This window comes from Mus musculus, chromosome 19 (genome assembly GCF_000001635.26).
Source record: "Mus musculus strain C57BL/6J chromosome 19, GRCm38.p6 C57BL/6J".
Lineage (NCBI taxonomy): Eukaryota > Metazoa > Chordata > Mammalia > Rodentia > Muridae > Mus > Mus musculus.
Window position 1 is genome coordinate 5890796 of NC_000085.6, and position 25880 is coordinate 5916675.

At 48.4% G+C, this 25880-nt stretch overlaps 2 protein-coding genes and 1 long non-coding RNA gene across 5 annotated transcripts; 1 reads left to right on the forward strand and 2 right to left on the reverse strand.

Moving 5' to 3' along the window:
• Positions 1-342: 342 nt before the first annotated feature.
• On the reverse strand, positions 343-3333 carry Tigd3 (tigger transposable element derived 3). Of its 2 annotated transcripts, none has more exons than NM_198634.2 (2): positions 3175-3333; positions 343-2319 (listed from the first exon to the last, which is right to left on the reverse strand). In NM_198634.2, the coding sequence occupies exon 2, from the start codon at positions 2303-2305 to the stop codon at positions 893-895; it is 1413 nt and encodes a 470-aa protein (NP_941036.1). In that variant the 5' UTR covers positions 2306-2319; positions 3175-3333; the 3' UTR covers positions 343-892. The 2 variants fall into 2 exon arrangements, with proteins under 2 accessions (NP_941036.1, NP_001348974.1); NM_001362045.1 differs by having other exon boundaries at positions 343-2322.
• A 2387-nt stretch (positions 3334-5720) lies between these two features.
• Dpf2 (D4, zinc and double PHD fingers family 2) lies at positions 5721-22076 on the reverse strand. 2 transcript variants are annotated; one of them, NM_001291078.1, is made up of 12 exons: positions 21946-22076; positions 16206-16366; positions 15729-15836; positions 14594-14757; positions 13659-13751; positions 13445-13523; positions 12936-12977; positions 11836-11973; positions 11568-11696; positions 11309-11421; positions 10422-10503; positions 5721-7836 (listed from the first exon to the last, which is right to left on the reverse strand). In NM_001291078.1, the coding sequence occupies exons 1-12, from the start codon at positions 21975-21977 to the stop codon at positions 7760-7762; spliced, it is 1218 nt and encodes a 405-aa protein (NP_001278007.1). In that variant the 5' UTR covers positions 21978-22076; the 3' UTR covers positions 5721-7759. The 2 variants fall into 2 exon arrangements, with proteins under 2 accessions (NP_001278007.1, NP_035392.1); NM_011262.5 differs by lacking the exon at positions 12936-12977.
• Positions 22077-22158: 82 nt separating this feature from the next.
• On the forward strand, positions 22159-24036 carry Gm42067 (predicted gene, 42067). The gene is made up of 2 exons (NR_168272.1): positions 22159-22277; positions 23742-24036. It is a non-coding gene; the product is annotated as a predicted gene, 42067 (long non-coding RNA).
• The last annotated feature ends 1844 nt before the right edge of the window (positions 24037-25880 follow it).

Sequence of the window (25880 nt, forward strand, 5' to 3'; positions counted from 1 at the left end):
GCACCCAGCTGCTCTTCCAAAGGTCCGGAGTTCAAATCCCAGCAACCACATGGTGGCTCACAACCATCTGTAACAAGATCTGACGCCCTCTTCTGGAGTGTCTGAAGACAGCTACAGTGTACTTACATATAATAAATAAATAAATCTTAAAAAAAAAAGTTTAATACAGAGTATCACATAAACCCCCATAATCCTGGCCCTAGAGGGGAAGGCAAGCAGACGTGCAAAATCATCTTCAGTCATAGGGCAAGTTCAAGGTCAACCCAGGCTATACAAGATTACATTCCAGAAAGAAAGAAAGGAAGGAAGGAAGGAAGGAAGGAAGAAAGGTCCTCCACATCCTGACTTTGTGGCTAAAAACTTTATTTCCTGAAGCAGAATTGGTTTTGACACAAAAATTCAAGGAATGGGGCCACTGTTAGGAAGTCTGTCCATGCTGTGCGATGGTGGTGCACACCTTTAATCCCAGCACTTGGGAGGCAGAGGCAGGCGGGTTTCTGAGTTCAAGGCCAGCCTGGTCTACAAAGTGAGTTCCAGGAAAGCCAGGGCTACACAGAGAAACCCTGTCTCAAAGAAAAAAAAAAAACAAAAAACAAAAAAAGGAAGTCGGTCCACCTTTCTAGGTTCTACCCTATTTAGACTAACTCTCCACAAAGCTCTAGAAGTTTCTCCAGGGCCTAGAAGCTACACAGCCCAGCTTTCCACTCTTGAGGCCCCATCCGTAGAAACTCTAGGCCTGAACAACTTTTACTCTGACCTTAGACTTTGTGTTCCAACTTCCTTCCCTTCTACACCCTCCACATACTATTTCCACAGGAAAGAGCCAGTCTGTCTCTGGAGAGGCGTTTCCATGGGAAACAGGAGAGGGAGACTAATAGGCAGCTATGCCTCCTCACAGACAGCAGAGCTGCTCCACCTCCACCTCACAGTCATAGAATTTCTCAAAGAGTTCTGGAGAGGCACTGTTGCATTCAAGCCACCTCCTCAGGGTGCACAGTGCCTGCAGGGCATCGGCTTTGGTGGGCAGGGGCTCAAAGCCATCTTCTTCCCTCCCACTGTCTTCAGTACCCGTCTCCTCTTTGCACACTCTAGGCCCTGGGTCCTCATCCTCCAGGTCCACAAAGTGAGAAAACTCCTCTTGGCTCAGCCCACTAGGGACTGGTGACATCTCAGTGTCTTTGTCCAGGGACAGTGGTGTTTTGCCCGGAGCGAGCCCTTCTTGAACAAAGCTGCTCAAAATGAGCTGGCGAGGTACCTTGGCCCAAGCTGCGGCCACCATGTGCAGAGCATCCAAAACTGTGATGCTAGCCCTGGCCTCCGCCAGGGAGGTGCCCTCTTTCCCACTCTGCATGGCAGCCAGTTTGCTCAGTAGACGGTGACGGTAATGGGCCTTAAAGGCCAAAATCACAGAGCCAGGCAGGGAAGGAGTGGTGCTGGAGGCAGAGAGAGGCAGGAGTCGAACGTGATGGAGTCCAGGAAGGCTGGCCCATTCCTCTACCACTCCAGAAGCCAGTAGCAAGGCTACCTGTCGGCCCTGCTGTCCCATGTCCTGGTCAAACTGTGCCAGCCACTCTGACCAGGGAATGGCTAGGTCAGGGTGATAAGAGGTAGGCAGTGCCTCACTGCTCACCCCAAAGAAGCATCTTGGGGCCGCCTGGAGCCCACCCACAAATACCCTTCGCTTTTCTGTGCCTCTGCTGTTGGCACATAACAGTACTTGCAACCGATCACATTCAAACACTCTGCCAGGCACCGCGCGATACAACAAGGGTACTTCAGCACAGCCAAAAACATCTTCTGGTGAGAAGTCTTTAAGAGAAAGAGGTGGCTGGGCCTGAGATGGGAGAACTGCAGGAGGAGCTTCAGGAGGGAACAGAGGGACAAGGACCTGGCGAGTCCCAAAGCCCACATTGTTTCGACGTTTCCAGCGGACCAGCCAGCCAATGCTAGGCACGAAATCCTGGCCCATGATATCGGCCAGTTCCTTGGCCTTGTGGAGCAACATGGGCCCCGTTACATCCCAGGCCTTGGCTCGGGCAATGTGGTACCAGCACAGTAGAGCCTCATCGATCCCACTGTATTTGGATTCACGCTTCCGCTTCCGCTCGTGGTTGGCTGTGCCACTGCACCAGTCTGCCAACAGCTTCTCCTTATTCTTGCAGATCCGTGAGATCTGGGGCTGTGAGACCTGGAAGCGCCGGGCCACCTCTGACTGGGACATCTTAGACTCATCCAAGAGTTCCAGCACCTGGATCTTCTCAGCCAGGGACAGGGCGTGAAGCTTCTTCTTGGTGTTCAGCTCCATGACTCCCTGGGAAGCTGCTGGGGGAAGAAAAGTAGGAGAGCGTGCCAATGGCTGAGAGCAAGAAGAACAGAAGAGGTCGGGACCCCTGAAGCCAGAGCAATTCTCTGGAATGCAGAAAGCTGGAGGAGACCAGGCCAGCTGAAAGAGACATGAGATGGCCAGGCTGTGGGAGGAGAGGGCTAGACCCAGAAGAGAGCTGGCAGAGTCGAGTGTTTCTGGTCCGAAGTGGAGAGAATTCTGGGCTGGGGTTTGGTATTGATGGGGTGGAAGGATGAATAGAGGCTAAAGCACAGCTGTAAAGACAACCAGGAGACAGCTGCAGGGACAACAAAGGAGCAAAAACAAGGAGAGGCCTGGGGCTGAGGCTGAGCGGGGCAGGTGTAGGGGACATTCAGGGTGCCAGGGAGGAGTCCCCTGAGAGGAGATGAGGAGGAGGAGGACCTAGGTTGAATTTTGATGGCTGAAGGCAGGTGGTAGACTGAACGGACAGAGTCGAGATGAACAGGTGAGATGGTACAGATGACAAAGCCAGATGGATGGTGTCTGAAGGCGCTAGTACAATTCGGCGCTGGCAAGGCGGGGTGGTAAAGCTACCCAACGGTTCAACCAGGAGAGTGAAGATGCCAAGACGACAAAGGGAGACAGGGTGAGGAGGATGAGGGCAAAAGGGAAGAAGTGTCCTCTGCCCAGTGATAGCCTGGAGTGATATCAGAGAGAAGGGAGCACCGGCCAGGAAGCAGGCGGCTCGAGCGCTGGGCTCTGCGCCCTGGTTCGCTGAGTTGACCCCTCGTCAGTCGGCTGGACGGACACAGGCGTCGACCCCAGCCCGCCCGCCCACCCGGCTACAGGGCCTCCCGCTCCGCACCCACCTCCAGGCGCCGTCCCGCGCCTCCAGTCCCTGCCCCAGCCAGGTTCCTGGGCCTCAGCAGAACCAGAGAGTGACGGGCGCCGCGACCCGAGGACAGAGCGCGCCGAGAGGCTGCTCTGGAGCGGGCGCGCGCAGAGCGCGCACAGCCCTCACCCGGGTCTCTCAAGGCTGGGAAAACCTCGTCGCGGCCCCTCCGCAGCCCCGCCCTAACAAACTGATTAGCCATCAGCGGCAACTTGTCCCGCCTCCAGTTACATCTGATTGGATGCTGTGGAAGTGGCGGTTTGTCAGCCCTCCGGAGGAGGAGCTTCCTGAGTGGAGGGGTCTGGCGGGAAGAACCGGCCTTAGTGCCTATCACTTGTCGACCAGCCGGCGTGCCTTGACAGCCACCCAGGTGATTTCGACCCCATCCCTACGTGGTACCTAACTGGGATACCGGCCCTCCAGGATTTGTTTTGGAAACAAGATGAAAGGAGAAAATGAATGAATGTAAGCTTTTAGTCACAAAAGAGTTACCATGGACAGCGCTGGCCTCTGGTCTTGCCAACGGCCTACAAAATACACCGGTGGCAAGAAAGGACATTTTTTTTTTTAACCAGTTTTGGTGGGTCACGGCAAGATCTAAATTCCTGTTAGTCACTTCCCTCCTTTGTAACTAGGTGTAGATAACTTAGCCCTCCCTGCCCCTAAACAGCCAGGACCCCACTTTTTCATAGGTTTTGAGCCTATCCATTTACCACTGGATGCTGTCAGTCTCTCCAAGTGTCGTCTCCTGCGAACCAAATATTTTCTCTTAAATCTATTTTAGTGGTCTCATCTGCACATTTCTTTTTTGGCCCTCAAGACTACTCAGTTGCTAAGGATTAGTGCCTGACTCCCTGTACTCCTGGCCTACATAGCAGAACAGGCAGTGCATAGTCCAGACAACTCTGTGCAGTAGCAGGCCAGGGCTCAGCTTTCTCTGGCAACAGTGACCTCAGGGTGCTCTAGGAAAATCTGAGCACACTTCAGTCGATATATAAGTATTTAGCTAGAGAGGTTTGGGAGGGGTTCCCTTCCTTGTTGAGGCAGGGCTTTGCTGTGTAGCATACTCCCAGTTGGATGTTAAGCTTCCTGCAGATTCTGTCTCTGACTTCCATGTCCCTCTAAGAGTGCTGGAATAAGGGCTGGTGAGATGGCTCAGCGGGTAAGAGCACCCGACTGCTCTTCTGAAGGTCCTGAGTACAAGTCCCAGCAACCACATGGTGGCTCACAACCATCCTTAAGGAGATCTGACTGGTGTGTCTGAAGATAGCTGCAGTGTACTTACATATAATAAATAAATTTAAAAAAAAGAGTGCTGGAATAACACACATCATCCAGCTCCTTATCTGGGATGCAGGGACAAAATTCAGGTGGTCAGGTTCACAGTCAAAGTGCTTGTCTTGGACAGGGGTACGATGCCAATAAATAAATGAATGGGGAAAAAAGAGAGAAGAGAAGAGAAGAGAAGAGAAGAGAAGAGAAGAGAAGAGAAGAGAAGGGAAAAGTGCTTTAACTAGCTGAGCCATCTCCCAGTTGTTTAGAATCTCAAAGTGGGGCTGGTGACATAGTTTAGCAGTTTAAACAGGAGACCAGAGTTCAGGAGCTGAAGAGATGGTGAAGAGCACTGTCTGCTCTTCTAAAGGTCTTGGATTGTATTCCCAGCCCCTCAAAACCACCTTTAACTCCAGCTCCAGGCTATCTTGGATACTTGGTACACAGACTTATATGCAGGCAAAATATTTCTTCAAAACAAAACAAAACCCACAAAGACCAATGTTCAGTGACTCAAAACTGCTTGTAATTTCAGCTCTAGGGGATCTGATACCCTCTCATCCTGCCTCTGCACTAACATGCATATACTCAAATACTTTTTCTTAAAACAGGGTTTTCTGAGGCTGGAGCTATGGCTCAGCAGTTAAGAACACTGACTGCTCTTCCAGAGGTTCTGAGTTCAATTCCCAGCAACCACATGGTGGCCTACAAACATCTGAAATGGAACCCAATGCCCTCTTCTGGTATGTCTGAAGACAGCTACTGTTTACTCATATAAATAAAATTTTAAAAATAACCGGGCGTGGTGGCCCACACCTTTAATCCCAGCACTTGGGAGGCAGAGGCAGGAGGATTTCTGAGTTTGAGGCCAGCTTGGTCTACAGAGTGAGTTCCAGGAGAGCCAGGGCTACAACAGAGAAACCCTGTCTCGAAACAAACAAACAAACAAACAAACAAACAGATCTAAAAAAAAAAAAGTCTCCATATTTAGCCTGGCTGTCCTGGAACTTGCTCTGTACACCAGCCTAGCCTTGACTCCTGAGTGCTAGGTCTAAAGGCCTGTGCCTCCATGGCCAAGCTCATGTTTTTAAGATGTTAATATTTGGGCTGGAGAGATGGCTTAGAGGTAAAGAGCACTGGGTGCTCTTCCAGAGGTCCTAGCAACCATACTGGTTCACAACCATCCATAGATGTAATCTAATGCCATCTTCTGGCATGCAGGTGTACATGCAGACAGAGCACTCATACATAAAATAAATAAATCTTTAAAAGAAAAAAGTTAAAATGTTAATACATACCAAGTGAGCTATACAAGATCCACTATATAACATCCAAGTACTAATCTGGCTGGATATAAACTCACTCACGGTCTGCACATGACACCCTGCACTGTGGACAATTCTGGCTTTGCAACTCTGCTTTGGCTTAGCAATCCGACAGGCAATGAAAAGGTTCATCAGATGACAGGATCTGAGGTTACTCTCCTCTCGGCTTCTTTTGTTCTACGATGACACTGGTAGGTTTGTAGATGGATGAAGATGAGTGGGCAGGTGGGTGTTTGCAGGAGCACAGTTGACCTCCCCAGCTCCTGGAGCTGGAGCTACAGGTGGTTGTGAGCCACCGGATTTGAGTGCTGGGAACCAAACTTGGCCCTCTGCAAGAACAACGAGCATCCTCTCCTCTGCTGCGCTCTCTCTCCAGGCTTAACTCATAACTCCTTGGAGTTTAAAGCACAAACAAGCTTCTGGGTTCACTTTAACCAGGAGACACTGCAGTGCCATAGATCTGCCGCACCTCCGCCTACATATTCACACCGAGTAAAGTCTTTCCAACCAGCCAAAAGCACAGATACAGAGAAAATGCTAAAGTTGATTTTAACCCAATTTTTGTATTAATTAGCTTCATCCTTTATACCACTAAATTGTTATAAATCTGAATTTACATAACAAAACTAACAAAATAATTTTACATGGTGGAGTTTAACAAAAACTTTGATTTTGGGAGAAAAAGTTGTTTCAATTTAAAACAACCAACCACCACCAACAAAAAACCCTATTGTCGTAAGTTTGAAATGAAACAACCTTTCAACAAGGAGTCAAGAGACAAACTGTCCAGCAGAAGACTCTGTAAAAATGTTTATTTTTACTAATGTTTTGAATACAGGAACTAAATATGCGAGGGGGGGCCCTCAACTTTGCAGAAAACAGTTAGGGCCTGCCCACAGCCAAGGGGGAAGCCCACTCTCTAGAGTACTGCAGAGGACTGTCCCCTCCTACTTAATGTCAGTGCCACTAAGCAGGAAACAGAAAACTCAGGGTGTGAAGACCTTACCAGCTACTAGCTAGCGTGCAAGGAAAGGGGACCATCCTGTGTCCTGGGAGCCAGGATACACAGGCAGGAGGCAGAGGCTCCTAATTTAGTTAAGGACAGGAGGCTGAATGCCCAGGTTCAGGAAGAACAAAAAGGGAATTTTGGAGGTAGGCTTTTTTATCGAGTTAAAAAACAGGCACATTATCCAACTTCTCCCTGTGGCCCCCAAGCTGCTGGCCCAGCCCCTGACACTATCCCTCTCCCTACAAAAGCAAAGGGACTAAGGATGGGGGCAGAAGATGGGAAGTTCTGAGGATAGGAAATGTCTGGGTAGCCAGAGCGCACCTGTGAGCAAGCCACCAAGCACAGGGAGGACAGGTTTGAAGCTGCTCGTCCCTTTGTGGGACAGGGCAGAGCCAGGAGGTGCCCGAGAACATTCTAGCTCAAGCACAGAACCCCATGTAGCATGACAGAGGACAGGGGACTGCTTTGGCAGGAGGCAAAGGGAAGCAGAACTAGGGTATGAAAAGGTCCTGGCAAGTGCCACTCAGCCAGCTCACTCCAGCTGCTTCCAGGAAAGGCCCAGCCTGGCTCATCTCTGGGGCAAAACCCTGGAAACCAAAGGGGGTTTGGGGGAAGAGGGGTGGGCAAGGCTTGAGACAAGTGAGCTGCTCTCATATTCCTTCTCAGAGGACCCCATTTGAGCCCTGTAATCACCAGGGTCTTAGGCCCAAGGCAGGCAGAGTGAATGCACTTCTTGGAGAGCAGAGAGAAGTTGGACCCACAGGTCAGCCCTGGAGCAGCACGCTGCTCCTTACTCCCTGAGGGCTCGGGGCTAGAGGCAGTCAGAGCTGCCACCTCCCTGTGCTGTTGCCAACGGAGGTTGGCAGGACTACAGAGTGAAAGAGGAGAGAGGGGCAATGGAAACCAAGGTAGAGAGGAGAGCAACGGCCTTAGATGCAGGGGAGCTGGGTGGCACATCAGGAGGAGTTCTGGTTCTGGTAGATGGATGCTTTCTCCTTCAGCAGATCCAGACACAGGTGGCAACTCCAACTTCCTACAGAGAAGCAGAGGGGTCAGGGTAGATCCCACAGAATCCTCCTCAGACCTCACTCCAGGTAGGACAGGGGGAGTTCTGCAGCAGCAACTTCATTGTTCTCCTGAGCTGAGGGAACTGCTTAGTCTTCAAAACCATGAAAATTCGAACCAGAGATGGCTCAGCAGTCAAAGAAGATGTGGTTCGGTTCCCAGCACCCACTTGGTGGTTCACAGCCACCCACAACTCCATCTACAGGGACCTGATGATCCCTCCTCTGACCCCCAAAGGCATCAGCTACTCATGCAGTAGACTGACATACATGTAGACAAAATACTCTTAACATACACTAAAAATACACATGAAAACCATTCTCTATGAGCACACTGAGTGCAAGGACAGTCCCCAAACAATGCCAGACCCTCTTGTCACTTCAGTGGCCCATGGGCTCACAGGACAATCTGAGCAGACACAAGTGTTTTGGGTTTTTTTTTTTTTTTTTTTTTTTTTAAGATTTTTTATTTATTATTATATATAAGTACACTGTAGCTATCTTCAGACACACCAGAAGAGGGAGTCAGGTCTTGTTACGGATGGTTGTGAGCCACCATGTGGTTGCTGGGATTTGAACTCTGGACCTTCGGAAGAGCAGTCGGGTGCTCTTACCTGCTGAGCCATCTCACCAGCCCCTTTTTTTTTTTTTTTTTTTTTGATAACTTATTAAATTTATTTATTTGGGGGCATTTGCCACAGCATGCAGGTGAAAGACAACTTGTGGAGTCTAAACTCAGATTGTCCAGGCTTGGTTGCAAGTGCTTTACCTGCTGAGCCATCTTGCCAGCCTAGTCAAAGATTGTTAAAATGCTCCCAATTTTGGACAAAAAAAGTCATTGCCTCAAAGGTTGAAAAAAGGTCATGAAAAGAGACTTCAGAGAAACTACTATATTTTATCTCCAAGACAGTTTTTCTGCTTAGTCTTGGCTGTCCTGAAACTCACTCTGTAGACCATGCTGGCCTTGAACTCAGAGACTCGCCTTTCACTGCAAGTGAACTGGGGTGCCAACATCTCTGGGTGTTTCAGCAGAAAACAGAGAAAGAAGTGAACTTGTGTATCCCCCAAGCACCCCTTATCACCCAAGCCTAATTTCATAGAGAAACAGGAAATAACCAGGCACAGTGGTGCACACCTATGACTGCAGCTCTTAGGGAACAGAGGTAGATCTCTTTTGAGTAATTACCCTGCCTAAAAAACTAAACAAACAACAACAACAAAAATAAATAAAAAATAAAAATAAAGAAAAAGAAAACTGATAAACAGAAAATAATTGTTCTGTGCAAGAAAAATAGCTTGCTAAAACATTATTGGTATTTATTTCAGTTTGATCCGTTTTCTTGAGAAGTAAAACTACTTATTTTGAGGATAGGGGGTTGCGAACAAGGTTTCTTTATGTAGCCCTGGCTATCCTGGAACTAGCTCTATATTCCAGGCTGGCCTTGAACTCCGAAATCCACCTGCCTATACCTCCTGAGTGCTGTGATTAAAGGCACACTACCACCACCTGGCTAAATCTTAATATAGAATATACAAGCATAATTTTATGTATGTGGTTTGGAGAATACTCCAGAGGAAATAGCTTATCTCTCCAAAGACATATGATTGCATCAAGTCTAACCCAACTGTTCTAGAGACGGAGACAGGAGGATTTCAAGTTCAAGGGCTGGCTACCTGGGCTACCAAGCTAGCTCAGGCTACCTTATGCAACTTAGTGAGACCCTGTCTCAAAACAAAAAGTACAAGTGTGGGATGGAGAGACGGCTCGAAGCCTGATGACCTGATCCTCTCCAGAGCCCACAGTGAATGGAGACTTGACTTCTACACAAGTGCTATGGATCAACTGTACAGCACTCTGAATAAAAAAATGGCAAGAGGGCTGGTGAGATGGCTCAGCGGTTAGAGCACCCGACTGCTGTTCCAAAGGTCCTGAGTTCAAATCCCAGCAACCACATGGTGGCTCACAACCATCCATAATGAGATCTGATGCCCTCTTCTGTGGTGTCTGAAGACAGCTACAGTGAACTTACATATAATAAATCAATCAATCAATAAATAAATAAAAATGGCAAGAGTTAGGGATATAGGGAGATAGCTCAGCAGTGGGACATTTGGCCAGCATGTACAGGATTCTGGGTTCTATCTCTAGTACTACAAAAAGCAAAAGAAAGAAAATAAGCCCTTTGTAGTACTAAGATAGAAAAGATCTGTGCACAGGTACATGCCTGGTATCTGCAGAGGCCAGAGAAGGAGACTGTGCAACTGGAATTACAGACCATGGTGAATGGCCAACAGGTGACAGAAACTGAACCAAGGCTCTCTGGAGGATCATTCAGTGCTCTTAACTGCTGAGCCACTTCTCCAGACTCATTAAATGTTTGCTTTAATCTACCACATGTCATTCTATTATGAAATCTATGCTGTTAGACATAGAATGCTGAAACCCATACAATTACAGGTCTATGATAAGTCACAAATTTCAGTATCGATATTTTACTTGAGTGCTGTGGATCTTTCTGGGATAAAGTATTTTGAGTAGATCCAGGCCACTTACCTTCAGGAGGCTCAGACATGGAAGGAGTGAGACAGTACATGTGGTAGCCACGGTCACAGTCATCACAGAAAAGTAGCTGGTCCTGCAGAAGTAAGGAGAACGAACAAAGGTGCAATGGTTTATGTGCCTAAGTTACGACACTGCTGCTGCTTCCAAGAGGGACTAGTAGCAGCAAAGGTCGATTGTCAGTCTGTCCATCACAGTCTATCTGGACTCTAACAGATCACAAAGCCTACTATTTCCCTACAATCTTTTCTCCACAGAGCTGCCAGTTACCTTTTGAAAAGATGAGACAGAGCATATAACCCCCTTAATAAAGAGCCTCAGATAACATCCTCAAGGTCTAAGCATAGGGCAGAGCTTAGGTGCTTAATGTGCACCAGGTCCAGGACTCCTCACTGAGCTCAAATGGTCCCAAGATCCTACAAAGTCCCGCCGAGCCCTGCCTCTGTTCACCTTCCCACCACAGGAAAGATCTAGTGGATAACAATGGCCTCATTACAGCCAGCTGGCCCACCTTAAGGCCTCTGCACTAGCCATACTTTCTGGGACTGGCTCCTTGTATTATCCAAACTCCAACAGCAACCTCACTTCCTCCAGAAGCAAATACAGCTACAAACCTCTATCAGCATCCAGTTAACTCTTTGGCACATGACTAGTTTCATTTTCTTCAAGGTGTATCATACAAAACTCTGTTTCCCCAAGTACACAAATTCTATCAAAGCACTAACTTCTCTGTCTTATTTATTGACCCGAGAGCTAAGAACACTGTCTGACTGTTGGTGCCCAAGAAACAGATATTTTAAAACAAGTATAAAGTTCCCAGGAGGGAGTTAGGGAGGAGCAGGTGCCTTCTGACGGAGCCAGGCAGGCTCAGCGACACTCACATCGTTCTCCGACGTGCCGCAGAGGTTGCAGCACTTGCATTCGATGCACTGCCAGCGGTAGGTCTTCACGGCCGCCATCATCACAGGGGTGAACTGCAGGCAGGACGGATGCCCTGTGGAGGAGGGGAGTCAAGTAAGTGGTTGGAAACCAGGGTGGGGAGTGGGTAAGGGAGGTTGCCTGATTATAACAGCACTCAAGGAAGCAGCCCAGGAGGTTCCTGGGCACGGAGTACAGTCTGCTCTTTGAGGATGGAGGTACCTGAGCGGCCACAGTCGGAACAGGACACTAGCTCCTCGGGCTGCCCTGTCTTCTTGTTGATTTTTGAGTCTCCTAGGCAGAAGTCACAGTAGTTGTTAGGCAGGGCCAATCCATCAGGTCCTTTCTTGGCTATAGGGAAAAAGAAAAAAATTCTGATGATTCTCAAGGGAACCCTGGGATATCCTCCACTCTCTCTATGAACTCTATGAAGGCTTTTATAAACAGGCTGCTTCCTCTCCTGCGTGCCTGCCCTGACAGCTCAGCTTACATTTCTGCTCCTCAGACCTCTGGGACACAGGAGTGGGGGGTCGGGAGTCTTCTTTGTCCTCTCCTTCCTCTTCAGCCAGGTGGGAGTGGGCATAGTGGTAACTGAGGCCAGGTCGGTTCTTGTAACGTTTTCCACAAACTGGGCGGGAGAAAGATTGCAGAGAACTATTAGGACACAAAGGTGCTACTTCTCCACTCTGACAAGCTCTGAAGCTCCAAATGAGGCCCATGGGACATCTCTGCCCCCAGTATCTCTACTCTGGGACAAGCTTTAGTGATGGCCCCTTCCCCTCAGCCAAGAGCATCAGTCTCTGGACCTCTTTAGTTTCTTGGATTCTCTTCCCTCTCTAAAACACAATAGCTACCGACATTTTTCTATGCTGGCTTTTAGAAGGACTTAACCCATGCTGCATCAACTTGCCCCAGAAGTAGTAACCGTCTGGGAGCTCCAGGTCTGTAAAGTTCTACAGTCTGGCCTATGGCAAAAGGGGAAACGTAACAAAGAGATGTCAGCCTCTTTTTCTGCCATGTAAATGTGGCAGGTTCATGCCACCCTGTGTGTACCAATCCCAACTAAACAGATGAAAGGCTGAGGGTGGGTTTCTTGGTGAACACTTACTAACTGCCAGCCAGGATAACTTCCCCAAAGAAACTGAAATACATCCCCACACTAGTGCCCTGCCCAGCCCCTGCCAACCAGCAAGGAAAGATTACATGGCATTTTATCTTGAGCAATGACACCAAGAGGGGTAAGGGGGCCAGCAGGAAGGAATGGGAGGATGGGAGGAGGTGGCGGCATGACGGTGGAAGCATGAGCTGACCACCTGCTGTCTGGTTGGGGAACATCAGATGACATCTATCCATAAGGGGTTCTGTTAATACTAGGCCAAGTGACCATAGGAGTAAGTCTGTGGGAGATAAGCAATGGTAAAGACAGCTGCTAGGACTGAGAACGGAGCACACCTGGGGTTCCACAGCACTACCCTCATACCGTTGCAGAGATTCCAAAGCCAGTATCACAGGAAATGAGAAAGGCAGGAGGAACAGGGGAAGAGGGAAAAGGGACAGGAAAACACAAGTCTGAAAAGTTGAGAGAGCTACCTCTCTGGGGCGCTTTCGAGGTATGCTTTTGTTTGAAACTATCTGAAAGACAGAAAGAAAAGTCATGAGAAGAAGGCCTTGATACATTTGAGACAGGGCGGCAGCAGCAGGAAAACAGAGCGAGTGAGAGAGGACCCCAGCAGTGGCACTTCAGGCTGGAGGCACAGAAGTAGGGTAAGCCAAAGCAAAGGGACAGAGGACAGACACTAACCCTCAGGGCTGGCTCCCTGTGCCCTGCCTTGATGGGGCAGCAGATCTGGATGCTGCCCACTGTGAGGCCAACCCTGTCTGCTTTGAGTTCCCTCATCCTCCCATCCCAGGACCCATAGAAACCTCGCCCCAGAGCATGCAGGTCCCACCCACTGTTAAGCAAAGGCCAGGTTGGCAGGCAGGACAAAAACCCAGGCTTGTTTTACCATTCAGTGCAAGACCATGGCCCGCCCTCCTCTCACATCCAGAGCAGGAGCTGGGTCCAAGCGAGAACTACCCATCCCTCAGGTGGCACTCACTGTCACAGGCATAGGGCTTATCCCGGTCCTCCAGGATGGAAGCATCCAGCTTCTTCCGGGCACTGCTCACACCCTTACTCTGCCAAGAAAACCAAAACGATGACGATGCCCTCACCAACGTGCCTTGGCTAGAAGAGCAAGGCAGAAAGCAAAACTAAAGGCTGGTCTCTGAAGACCGGCCGGCCTCCTTCTTAGGAGCACGTTAGCTTCTCACCTTGGACTTCCCCTTCCCCCGACGCTTTGGCGTATCTTCTTCATAGTCCTCATCATCAAGGTCATCAAGGAAGTCATCGGGTTCAATGATCCGCTGAGTGGAGCACAACATGTGAATGAGCGGAACTCAAACACATCCCAAAGCGCCCTCATGATAGAGAATTAGCCACTTGGAACCACCCAGAAGCTCCTGTGGGGCTTAGCCTTACCCAGAACCGTTCCTCACCCTGCACCCCAGTCCTGCTTCCGTGAATGCTTGCTTTCCACTGTGCCTCTTCAAGTTGCTCCCTTAATCTAGAATGCCTGTCCCCCATCTCTCAGAGCCCAAACAGTTTCCATAAAGCTCTCTGGTACCCCAGGCAGCCACATCCTGTCCTGCCTGCTCTGCTTCCAACTTTCATGTCCTACTTTCAATGAGTTTTGCTGCTTACTTGACCTTGAGGAAGTTTTTAACTGTTTTGCTTCTGCCTCCTTGTCCATGAAATGGGAACCACAGGACCTACCTCACAAGGCTATACAAGAGGAAGCATACGGAAAAATACTTAGCACAGTATCTGGCTTATCTGTAGCTATTCTCATCTTTAAACTTAGCATAACTTCCCAGTTGACAGGTGTGAACCAACTGTGCTTCACCTACGTAACTCCAGGTATCTAAGTCTCTAACAAAACCTTGTGAGAGAGAGCGTGGGTGAGCCTGTACTGGGAAGAGGAGTGTAGAAGGCTAGGCAGTCAGGGCTGGTGGCCAGCAGAGCACAGGACTGCAGGGCAACTTCAGCTTCCATTCCAGCTGTTTTTGGTTTTTGTGCTAGGGCTTACATACACATCAACAAGCATGTGTCCTACCATGTTCTGCTTCAATTCTAACTGGACAAACCTCCCAACCCACAAAGAAGAGGCTGGTCCTATTAAAGTCCTCTAGCCATGGCAATAACAGACCTTCCGTGCTCGACTGTTGCTAACAGGAAACTCGCCCAGGCTGTCATCGTCAACTCGGGGATCTGGGGCACCCCGTTTCTCCAGGGGATCAGTACGCAACAGAGCCTCTAAACTGCTGCCATCCTGAGAGATAAGCCCCTCTTTCTTCAGAGTCTGGTCAGTGTCTGCAACAAGCCAAGACGAAGCTAACTGAGAAGGGCTGAAGCTGAACCTACACCATGTGGGGCCAAGTCAAACCCAGCCACTTCCGTTCTCCAGGAACCGAGACGATCTGTTCAGCCGGCCCTGGAATACAGCTTTACTTACCTGTTTTCACTAAGCCAGCAAGCTCCGGGAGGGACGAAAGCACAGTCTGCAAGCTCTAACTCAGAGCTGTGTGTGGGAAAGCTGTGCTCAGCAAGCCTTGTCACACAGCCCAGGGCCCTGCTTGGGAAGGGAGCCCCTCACTTGGTTCATCTGGTGCATGTGTATGTAGTGTATGTCTGTATGGTCCATGAACACATGTGGGTACACATGTTGGAGAAGGACATTGGGTGTCCTGCTCTATCACACTCTGCGTATTGCCTTGGAGGCTCTCACTGAACCCTGAGTTAGACTGGCAGCTAGAAGGCACAGTGCTGTACTCATAGTTTTGGGATTATAGGAAAATGTCGGCCAACTGAGCTGTTTGTTTGTTTGTTTGTTTGTTTTTCGAGACAGGGTTTCTCTGTATAGCCCCAGCTGTCCTGGAACTCACTCTGTAGACCAGGCCTGCCTCTGCCTCCCAATGCTGGGATTAAAGGCTCATCACTGCCCAGCACTACACTGATATTTTTGTATAAACTCTAGAATTTAGACCCTTGTGTTCACACACCAAGCACTAGGACACTTCTCCAGTCCATATTATTTTGAGATAATTTCATGATTTTGTTTGTTTTTTTGAGGCTCTGATGTAGCCCAGGCTGGTCTCAAACTTCCAATTAGTAGAGAATGACCTTGAATTTCTGATCCTCCTGCCCCAACCTCCTCAATGCTATTATTACATAGGAATAAACAACCATGTTCCATTTATGCAAAACTGGCTATTAAACCCAGGCCCTGTGCATGCTAAGCGAGTACTCTAAGCAACTGAGCCCTCCCACCCCCCAGCCTCTACCTGGTTTAATCGATGGGAAAGAAAGCCTGGGATCCTCAGGTGGGTGGGCTCGGCGCTTTTTCCGCCAGCGTCTGGCAGGATAGGAGTATAACTGTCCAGAGGCCAATCCTGTGGAAGAGAGGAAGGAAGAACAATTAAGCCCTAATCCAGCCCCAAAAAATGATGGCAAACATTTTGTGGATGAGAACTCTGTTGAGTTCTAGAGCAAGGGAGTGATACAGAACACGTGAGCCTGGGCCAGGTGGGGATACTTCATGGAAAAGAAAAACAGATATCAGCAGAAGTACGCAGCTGTTCTTAGTCATCGGGAGATCATAGCTGCTTCAGAGGCCAAAAACAAAGGCTGGCTGCTTCGTCCTCTCCATTCTCATCTACTGGGGTGAGCAGTGGAGGAGCCTTCAACTACCCCATCTCCTGAGGGACAACAGACACTTTCTTGTGCTCCTGTGTCACCTTTCCCAAAGCCTGAAACTTTACCTGGTCCCCGGTGTCGCTTTTCCATCCAGATATAACAATTGCTCTGGGCTACTCCAGTCTGTGAGTCCAGGAAAGGCAGGCGCACACTACGTTCAGCACAGAGGCGGGCGTTATAATTGTGGCACTGTTCCATGGCATCTTTGTAGTATTGCTCGCCAAGGCTGTAGGAAGGTAAAACAGAAGGTGGGGCCACGTCACCCTTCTTCCCTGTCAACTGCTTCTCTCAAAGGCTCAGGAGTCTAAGAGGCTCTCTTTTCTGTTATTTGCCTCCTATTCTGCCTCAAGGGACAAGAAGAACCATCACTAAGCTATCACACAAGGAAAGACAAGTTACTACGGGCTGGGCCAGAACCCCTAAATAATAATCATTGTGACACATGATTTTATCATGTGTATAATCAGACATAAGCTTTTTAAATATTTGTTTGTTCTGAGGCAAGGTCTCTTTCATTCTGCAGTTTAGGTACTGAACTCGTGTAAATCCTCCTGTCTCAGCCTGCCAAGTCAAACTTAAATCTTAATCCACACAGAGTGAAGCGTGGCCAAGGAAATAGCTGTGGTAGAGATCTTGTTCAGCCCACACAGGGCTCTGGATTCAATCTGCCACTACTGGGAGAGGGAGGGACAAGAAGAAATGAATTGCTCATTCTGTGGTTCTCATGTGTCCAACTCATGCAAGTTAGTATGTTACTCGTCTTACCCTAAGCATCTGGGCTGCAGACATTACTGTAGATAGTAACTTCCTCTGACAAATGGGGAAAACAGATCTAGAGGACTGGTCACAAGATTTTTAGCACACTATTAGTAGATTCACCCCTCAAAATGCTATTTGGTTAGTAAAAAAATGAAGCTCTTCCTAGTCACATTACCCTCACTTCAAGGCCAGCTGGGCTGCATAGCAAAACCCTGCCTCAAAACCCAAACTACGGGCGGTGGTGGCGCAAGCCTTTAATCCCAGCACTCGGGAGGCAGAGGCAGGCGGATTTCTGAGTTTGAGGCCAGCCTGGTCTACAGAGTGAGTTCCGGGACAGCCAGGGCTACATAGAGAAACCCTGTCTTGAAAAACCATTAAAAAAAAAAAAAAAAACTAGGCAGGGTTGGTGGCACACCTGTAATCCTAGCACTTGGGAGGTAGAAGCAATTAAGTCATCCTCAGCTAGATAGCAAGTCCAAGGACAGCCTGAACTACATGAGACTAAAAAAAAAAAAAACAAACAAAGAAACAAACAAACAAAAACAACAACAAATTATCATTGAGTTGGGCCTGGTGGTGCACGCCTTCAACGCCAGCACTCGGGAAGCAGAAGCAGGATCTCTGGCTTTGAGACCAATCTCATCTACAGATCGAATCCAGGACAACCAACACTAAAGAGACCCTGTCTCAAAACCAACCAACCAACACCAACCAACCAAACCAAAAACATAACAAAAACACTTGTTCTTGAGGAGGGCCTGTCTGGGTTTGGTTCCCAGAATCCATATAGTGGTTCACAACTATCCATCAACTCCAGGTACAGGGATCTAATTCCTTCTTCTGACCTCTGTGGGCACCAGGCATACATGTGGCACACATACATACAGGCAAAACATTCATACAAATGGATAAAATTTAAAAGCTCTTCAAGTACAAACGATCCAAAGGTGATTAGGGGGAAAAGAAAGGCAGGCACAGTACTAAGGGGTGTCATGGGATAGGACCACTCATGTATCCACAAGGTAATGTAATGCTCCAGGAAGAGAAATTCCCCAAGTTCCTCAAAGCTTTTACTAAGCACTAATACTAACAGAAAGTCTGTTACACTAAAGCCCATCTCAGGCTCTTCCTGTCACACAACTGACACCCAAAATTTTCTGGTCCTGGAGGAGGTAATCTGAAATCTGAGAGGGATTTTCTAAGTACTTTAAGAAAAGACGGCCAGGCGGTGGTGGCGCACGCCTTTAATCCCAGCACTTGGGAGGCAGAGGCAGGCAGATTTCTGAGTTCGAGGCCAGCCTGGTCTACAAAGTGAGTTCCAGGACAGCCAGGACTATACAGAGAAACCCTGTCTCGAAAAAAACCAAAAAAAAAAAAAAAGAAAAGACAAGAAACTGTAGAGCTAAGGGTTTTGTGGTTCAATGACCCCCACCTTGTTTTGGTACAAAAGAGTAAGCTTTAAGTCTGTAAGGACTCATAGTTATAATCAATCAATCAATCAATCAATCAATCTTTTTGTTATTCTGGGGCCCATATGCAGAGCCTCCCAAATGCTACATGTATTCTACCACTGAACTATATCCCAGTCAAATATTCAATCTTTTTTTTTTTTTTTTTTAAAGATTTATTTATTATTATATGTAAGTACACTGTAGCTGTCCTCAGAGACACCAGAAGAGGGAGTCAGATCTTGTTACGGATGGTTATGAGCCACCATGTGGTTGCTGGGATTTGAACTTTGGACCTTCGGAAGAGCAGTCGGGTGCTCTTACCCACTGAGCCATCTCACCAGCCCTCTTTTTCTTTTTTTGAGACAAGGTTTCTCTGTATAGCCCTGGCTGTCCTGGAACTCACTTTGTAGACCAGGCTGGCCTCGAACTAAAAAATCTGCCTGCCTCTGCCTCCCGAGTGCTGGGATTAAAGGCGTGCACCACCACGCCCGGCTCAATCTTTCTTAGATAGAGGCTTGTGTAGCTCATACTGGACTCAAACCCCACAGGCAGTCAACAATAACCTTGAATTTTTGATCTTCCTGACTATCTCCCCAACTACCACAAGCACTACCACATGCAGTTTTAGGGTGCTGGCTAATCAAACCAGGATCTCTTATATGCTAAACAAGCACTCTACCAACTGAGCCACATTCCTAGCCTCAAAAAGCACACACTGAGGGCAGAAAGGACTTCTTACCCATAGCATCCCGTTTACCCATAAGGTGTCTAGATCGCATCAGGGTGGATTTGGGAGTGAAAAGCCTGGCTTGGCTCTAACCACCACATGGACACAGCCATGTAACTAAGTAACCTGTATGAACCTCCATTCCTCTCCCATAGATTGGAGCAGTTAGACTAGATGAGCTCTGACCTACCAGGATTCTGATGAAGAGAATAGGGATAAGAATGCATGAAAAGCAGGAAGGAGTAAGGTCTCAGTGTCTAATGCTATTACTAAAGCTGTATCAACAAGCCCTAATGTAGACTCTGATGGGGACTTTCACTGAGCAGTCACAAGAGACCACTGCACAGCTTAGTTTGTTCCCAGCAAACACAGCACACACAGCAACACTACAAGTACAGCCTGAGTGGGTTCAGTGAGCAGGAATAACTATAATTAAGGGATAAATGTGCTGGAGAGCACAGCACAGAAGAGAGCAGGCTCACACTGGCTCGCCTTTAGGAGGCAGCCACGTCCTTACCACACAGGAAAATTGGATAAACAAGGCTGACTGCAGCAGCTCCTTTGTTTCTGCTGATGGGAATTGATACTGACACTGGAAGTCAAACGGAAGAAAGGACCAGCCCTGTGGGGCTGAAGACTGCAAAGTCAGAGTGCGGAGCCTGAGGGAGGCCTGGAGGGATGACTGGAACGTCCAGTCGGGGCCCCTGCAGGCCAGGTAAGATTCTAGAAGGCCAAGCAGGTGCTCTAGTAGGAAAGATGGCCGGATAAGACTGCATGAGTGTGTGCATGTGTGCGTGTGAAGAGAGCAAAAGAGGAGAGTGCACACAAATTCAAGACTCTGTAGCAAAAAATTCCAAGCTTCTGTTATTCTATGGATAGCCTTATATAACTCTAGAAAGTTTTAAAAACTAGCTGGCAGCCATGGTTATTTTAACACTAGTATTTACTCTAATAAGACCACTATAAAGACTATTTCAACCATGACGTTGTAATTGAGAAAAACAGAAAATTAAGACAGAAAGTCTTCTCACACGGCAAAAAATGAAAAAGATGAGCTAGTGGTCTTTCCCTCAGTGAGTGATGGCAGCTGACAGAAGACAGAAGCATACTATTTTTTTTAAAAAGGCATCAGAAAGGCATCTTTCCAGAGTGAGAATGGTGTGAGAATCAAAGCCTTCCCTGTAAAGGGAAAGTTCCCCGGGGAACATGTTAGGAGCTTCCAGTCTTCTGCACTACAGCTGAGGAGAAGCAAGTTAGTGCCCCACTGATACTCAGGAACCAGTGAGTTAAAGAGGCATGAAGAGCAATGCTCTATTTAAATGGGCACCCAACACTTAAAATACTACACCAATGGGTTGGCAACTCCATTTTCTGCCAGACCATCTTTCAACATGAAGAACTCCATTGACATCTAATTCTGAAAACCTAGGCAAGCATATTCTTTTAGACAGTAAGATTTTCAGGGTAAAAGCTGTGACTCCTCCTTTCACAGGAAACCTGGGGGGTGGGGAGGGGGCACAGGACAACTCCCCTTCCAGGGGAATAAGGGGGGTCCAACAAAGAGAAAGGCAGGGTAATAAAGACTTAACTTCTGAGTCCAGAAGGAGAACTATAAAATTGGTAAATTAACAGCCTCATTTCTAAATTGAGGGAAATGTCAGCCTGAAGAGAGCCGGGGATCCGGAGTGGGCAGATCACAGAGATAATAGCGTTGGGAGGAGGGGTGGTTGAAATAGGCAGCAGGATGAAGCCAAAAGCGAGATTAAAAAAAAAAAAAAAGCCACAAGAGAAGGCACTTAGCTTAATGGAAGTGGAAAAGCATTTTCAAAGAAAGGGGCTGCAAGCAGCAGGGAAGAAGCAACTTAACCTTAAAAAAAATTTTTTAAAAGCCTCTTGGGACGATTGGGGCTCAGCCCACGACAAAGACAGATAAAGCTGCGAAAAGTCCTCCAGAATGGTTCCAAAACCTTTACTTTGTCATCCAGAATCCAAAAGCTTTGATTGGACAGCTGAAACACTTCAATTTCTCTATCCTTACATCACGTCTAACATGGCCATTAAGGGAAGAGAAGGCCATTCTTAAATCCAATGGGCACCCCGTTCCAAAACTCTGATTCTTCTTCAAGAAGGAAGGAAGAGCCTCATCCAAACATCTCCAACTGAGGGGAAGCGACTAGCAGGCCAGTCCCCGTTCCCGGTGTCGCCCAACAACCGTTTATTTCAGCTCCACTGGAAATCTGACCCGCACAATGGCATCTGGGGGACAGAGAACGCCCACCTCAGGGCTCCTGCGGACTGGAAGGCCATCTGGCTCCGGTCTAGTTCCCCACTCCCCGAAGTTCTGCTCTTGGACCAGTTCTTCCCAAGAACATTTTTAGTTTCGTGGACCCCGGATTTCCCGGTTAACGTCACCAGGCTGCTTAAGTCTTAGGACTCCGCAGGGACGGCGGAGCCTATGGCCCCAGGGACGGCGGTGGGCGGGGAGGGGACCCCGATCTCCTAGTGCCGCCGGCCTCGGCTTGGCGGGACTGACGCGTCTCCAGAGAGGGGCCAGGGACCGTGAGCCTCTCCTTCGCAGCCCGCAGCTCCGCTCGGGGCTCGGCCCGCGAGGAGGACACCCGTCGGGGGCTCCGGTGTGCCCCCCTCCAGTCCTCCACAAGTTTCCAAAAGAAGCCCAGCGCCGTCTCCCGAGTCTCCTGTTGCCCTCCCTCCCAGCAGTCGCACAGCAAGGACTTCCCGGGCATGTCCTTCTCTCTACCTTGTCTCTTCCCGCACCTCCCTCTCTACTCCCAGGTCCTTTACAAGATTTCTGGTACATGAGAGATTAAAAAAGAAAAAAGAGACAAACAAACAAAAAAGACCACTCACAGCTTCACTACATTCTCCACCACAGCCGCCATCTTCCCTGTTCCTCTCCCTCAGGCCGGGAGGCCCCGAAACCTACAACGCGCAGGCGCTAAGCCTTCTCAGGACACAGGGTCCTCGACCCTCTGCGCAGGCGCAGCTAGGGGGTGCGCGCACGCACAGGCCCACGAGAGCGAGCGCTCGAGAACGACCTGTCCTGAAGGAGCCTAGGATCCCAGTGCGCAGGCGCGATTGGAAAACTTACATGCCCTCTGCAGCTCATTCTAGAGATCCGTCTCCCCTCCATTTAGTGACGCCTCAGCTAGGAGATCTGGCTCGGTTGGAAAGTGAGAAAGGTAAGTGAAAAGGCCACGCGGATAGGCTAGAAGTTGCAAACAGTGTCCTGCCTGGCTGGCCGTTAGCCACGAGGTTGACACACAGGGAGAGATTGGTGGGTAGGTAGTGAAAGGTCAGAGTCCCAGTCCTTTAGGTACCTCTGTTCCCAGTCAGCCCATTTTAGAGAATGGAAAGTGAGTGCCCAAAATGGGCTGTTCTTGGGCCTGACTCTCATTCGGACAATTCCTGCCAGTAAACCCGGTCCTTGAACTTCACTGGCACCCACCTCTTCTCTCTTGCTTGCCTCTCTCTCCCTCTTCCTCTCCCTCTCTCTCCCTCTCCCCTCTCCCTCTCTCTCCATTCCTTTGCTCTGTATGTCTGTCTTTGTGTGCGTGCATGTGCCATAGCATATGTGTAAGAGTGAGAGAGCAGCTTGGGGATGTGAGTTCTTTCATTCTACTTTGTACCTGGGGGATGGTGGTCAGGTTGTCAGGCGTGGTGCCCAGAGTCCGTATCTGCTGTGTCATCCCACAAGCCCTTGATTGCTATTACCAAGCCATTCTCCACATTGAAAGTTTTCACTGGTGTGACTAGCCCTCTTAGTTCTATACTATTTATTTCTCCTTCAGTATCGAGTTATGCAAATCCATGAACAAACATGTTTCCCCTTAAAGAAGAAACCAGCCGGGCGGTAGGGGCACACACCTTTAATCCCAGCACTTGGGAGGCAGAGACAGGAGGATTTCTGAGTTTAAGGCCAGCCTGGTCTACAAAGTGAGTTCCAGGACAGCCAGGGCTACACAGAGAAGCACTGTCTCAAAAAAACAAAAGCAAAAACAAAAACAAAACAAGAAGAAGAAGAAACCAACAGGACTCCCTTAAGCCCATTGGCACTGCATCTCAGCCCATTTCTTTTCACTCTTTCTAAGCAGATTTTCATTCGTATTCTGTACTGCCCTGTTTTCCTAGGCTCTCTTCTGCTTACTGAGTGCTTTTGTTCCCACCAGGCCTTTTGAAATAACTCCTAACAAAGTCACCAAACCTCGGTTTCAATGGATTTAGAAGCGATCTACTCTCTGTCCATGTTGGACCTGATATATATGTGTATATGTATATGTATGCATAGATTGTCTTTTTTTCTTTAGGAGGTAGGAGGATTGCCACAAGTTCAAGGCCCATGCAGGCTACACAAGCTCCAAGCCACTGGGGCTACATAGAAAACCTGAGGGACAATAGCAACAAACAGCAAAAGTTCCCAGAGCCTCCACTCAAGTGGAAACTTCTGGTTTCCTTAACAACTTAGTCACATCATGTGATGTTTTTCTGGAAGCTGTCTTGTGAGAGGACATGTAATATTTTGCCGAAAACAGATACCTGAGAGAGTGTGTGATGTTTAGAAAGAATATAACTGGAACCCCACGAACAATGAGAGGGAGTTCTTGCATGGCTATACCATCAATGCTTCGCTGGTCTTCACTTCATAGGGAGAAACTCACTCGCCAAACAACGTCTCGTGGTATCCTGGCTGACTCTGGCCGCTTCAGCAGAGCCTGGCTGTTCCTGCTGGATTGTGCTACTGCTACAGATTCATGTTTGGTGTTTGCTATTGAACTGGGCTGCTTATATCCTGACACGGAAGAGTGGAATCGCCCAAAGCAAGTACTTCTAATCAGGTCCACAACTCCCTTTGCCTTTAACCTTGCTTTTTCCCTACCTCTGGTTGGTGGGCTAAAAGGGAGGGTTAAGAACCCCAAATAAAGTCAGTTTTGAAAAACCTAAGCTCACACTACACAGCGGCTCTGTATAAATCCAACTCCAAGATCCAACATTCTCTTTTGACCACTATAGACACCCTGGCTCAATGGGACGCTATCTTAGTTAGACACCATGACTAAGGCAACTCTTATAATTACAATATTTAATTGGGACTGGCTTACAGTTTCAGAGGTTCAGTCTATCACCATAGCAGGAAGCTTGGCAGCATCCAGGTAGACATCCAGCATCCAGGAGGAGCTGAGAGTTCTACATCTTATTCAGAAGACAAACAGGAAAAGACTGACTTCCAGGTAGCTAGGAGGAAGATCTCTCAAAGCCTACCCCCACAGTGACATACCTCCTCCAACAAGGCCACTCTCTGCGCCAACCATATTCAAACCACTACAGACCCACCCAAATCTTATACCTGGCTACCAACAGCATGGAATGTCAGCTGCAGGCCCTGGCAGAGCCTGTAAGAGCTAAGGGCTGTCTCACTTTCCTGCAGCCTCAGTGCTGAGGGAGCCTCTCTTCTGGTGGGCTGGGTGGGGTAAGAGAGGCACCTTTCTTACATCCTTCCCCATCCAGCCTCACTTGAGACCCACGCTGAGGCTGGAGGAGCCACGGGAGGAGGGCGATATTGCCTCGGGTTCCCAGATCCCTGTGTCAGACACCAGCCACACAGGGAGCTCATGTCAGTGGTAACCTGAGGCTTTGGACTCTTGACCTCAGGTTCCTGCTCACACTGAGGTAGCTGGAAGTAGAAGTCAGGACCTTCCCTCTTTAGCTTGTCTAGGTACCATAGCCTTCAAATACCATAAAAGGAAGTCCCAAAGTATACACAAGTGTTTATTGGACAGCTAGCAATGTCAAATGTTCCTTCAGTACACTGGCTTTTAAGTTTTCTATTTGTATTTGTTTTTGTTTGGTTTTGAGACAGGGTCTATCTACATATCTGAGTTCACTATGTAGACTAGGTTGGCTTCAAACTCACAAAGATCCACCTGCTTTTGCCTCTCAAATGCTAGGACTGAAGGTCACTGCCAGGCATTTACTGGCTTTGTTGTTTTAAAGACTTCCTTTGTGTATGTGTGTATGAATGCATTGTGTACGTGTCCTAGAGAACAGCAAATTCTGTGTAGCCCTGGCTGTCCTGGAACTCACTCTGTAGACCAGGCTGGCCTCAAACTCAGAAATCTGCCTGCCTCTGCCTTCCAAGTGCTGGGATTAAAGGTGTGCACCACCACACCCGGCCCAGCAAATACTCTTGACCATTAAGACATCTCTCCAGCCCTCAAGTGCAATTTTTTTTTAATTTTTAAATTTTATTTTATGCATATGAATGTTTTGTTTGCAGGGATATCTGTGTATCACTTATGTGCTTGGTGCTGGGGCTGTGGAGTGGGGTGGCAGGGAGGCCAGAAGAGGCATCGTATGGTTGTGAGCTGCCCTGTGGGTTCTGGGAATTGAACCATGGTCCTCTGGAAAAGGAGCCAGTTCTCTTAACCAGTGGGCCATCTCTAGTTCCCTGCAGTTTTGTTTTGTTTTGTTTTTTACGAGACAGGGTTTCTCTGTGTAGCCCTGGCTGTCCTGGAACTCACTCTGTAGACCAGGCTGGCCTTGAACTTAGATTTCGCCTTTCCTGCAGTTTTTTAAAAGTATATTGGCCCATGGTTTGTCCAGCTCATGAATGTAGAACCCATAGACACATAGGATACTGCATCTCGCTTTTTGTCAGAAAACACAAAAGTCTTATCACAAATACAGAATTTCTGCCCATTCATGTGGCCATTCCCTTATCAGCTCATCTCAATCTTTTGCAATATAAAAACTATGGTATAGCATTAATTGAAGGGCAAACATGTAGT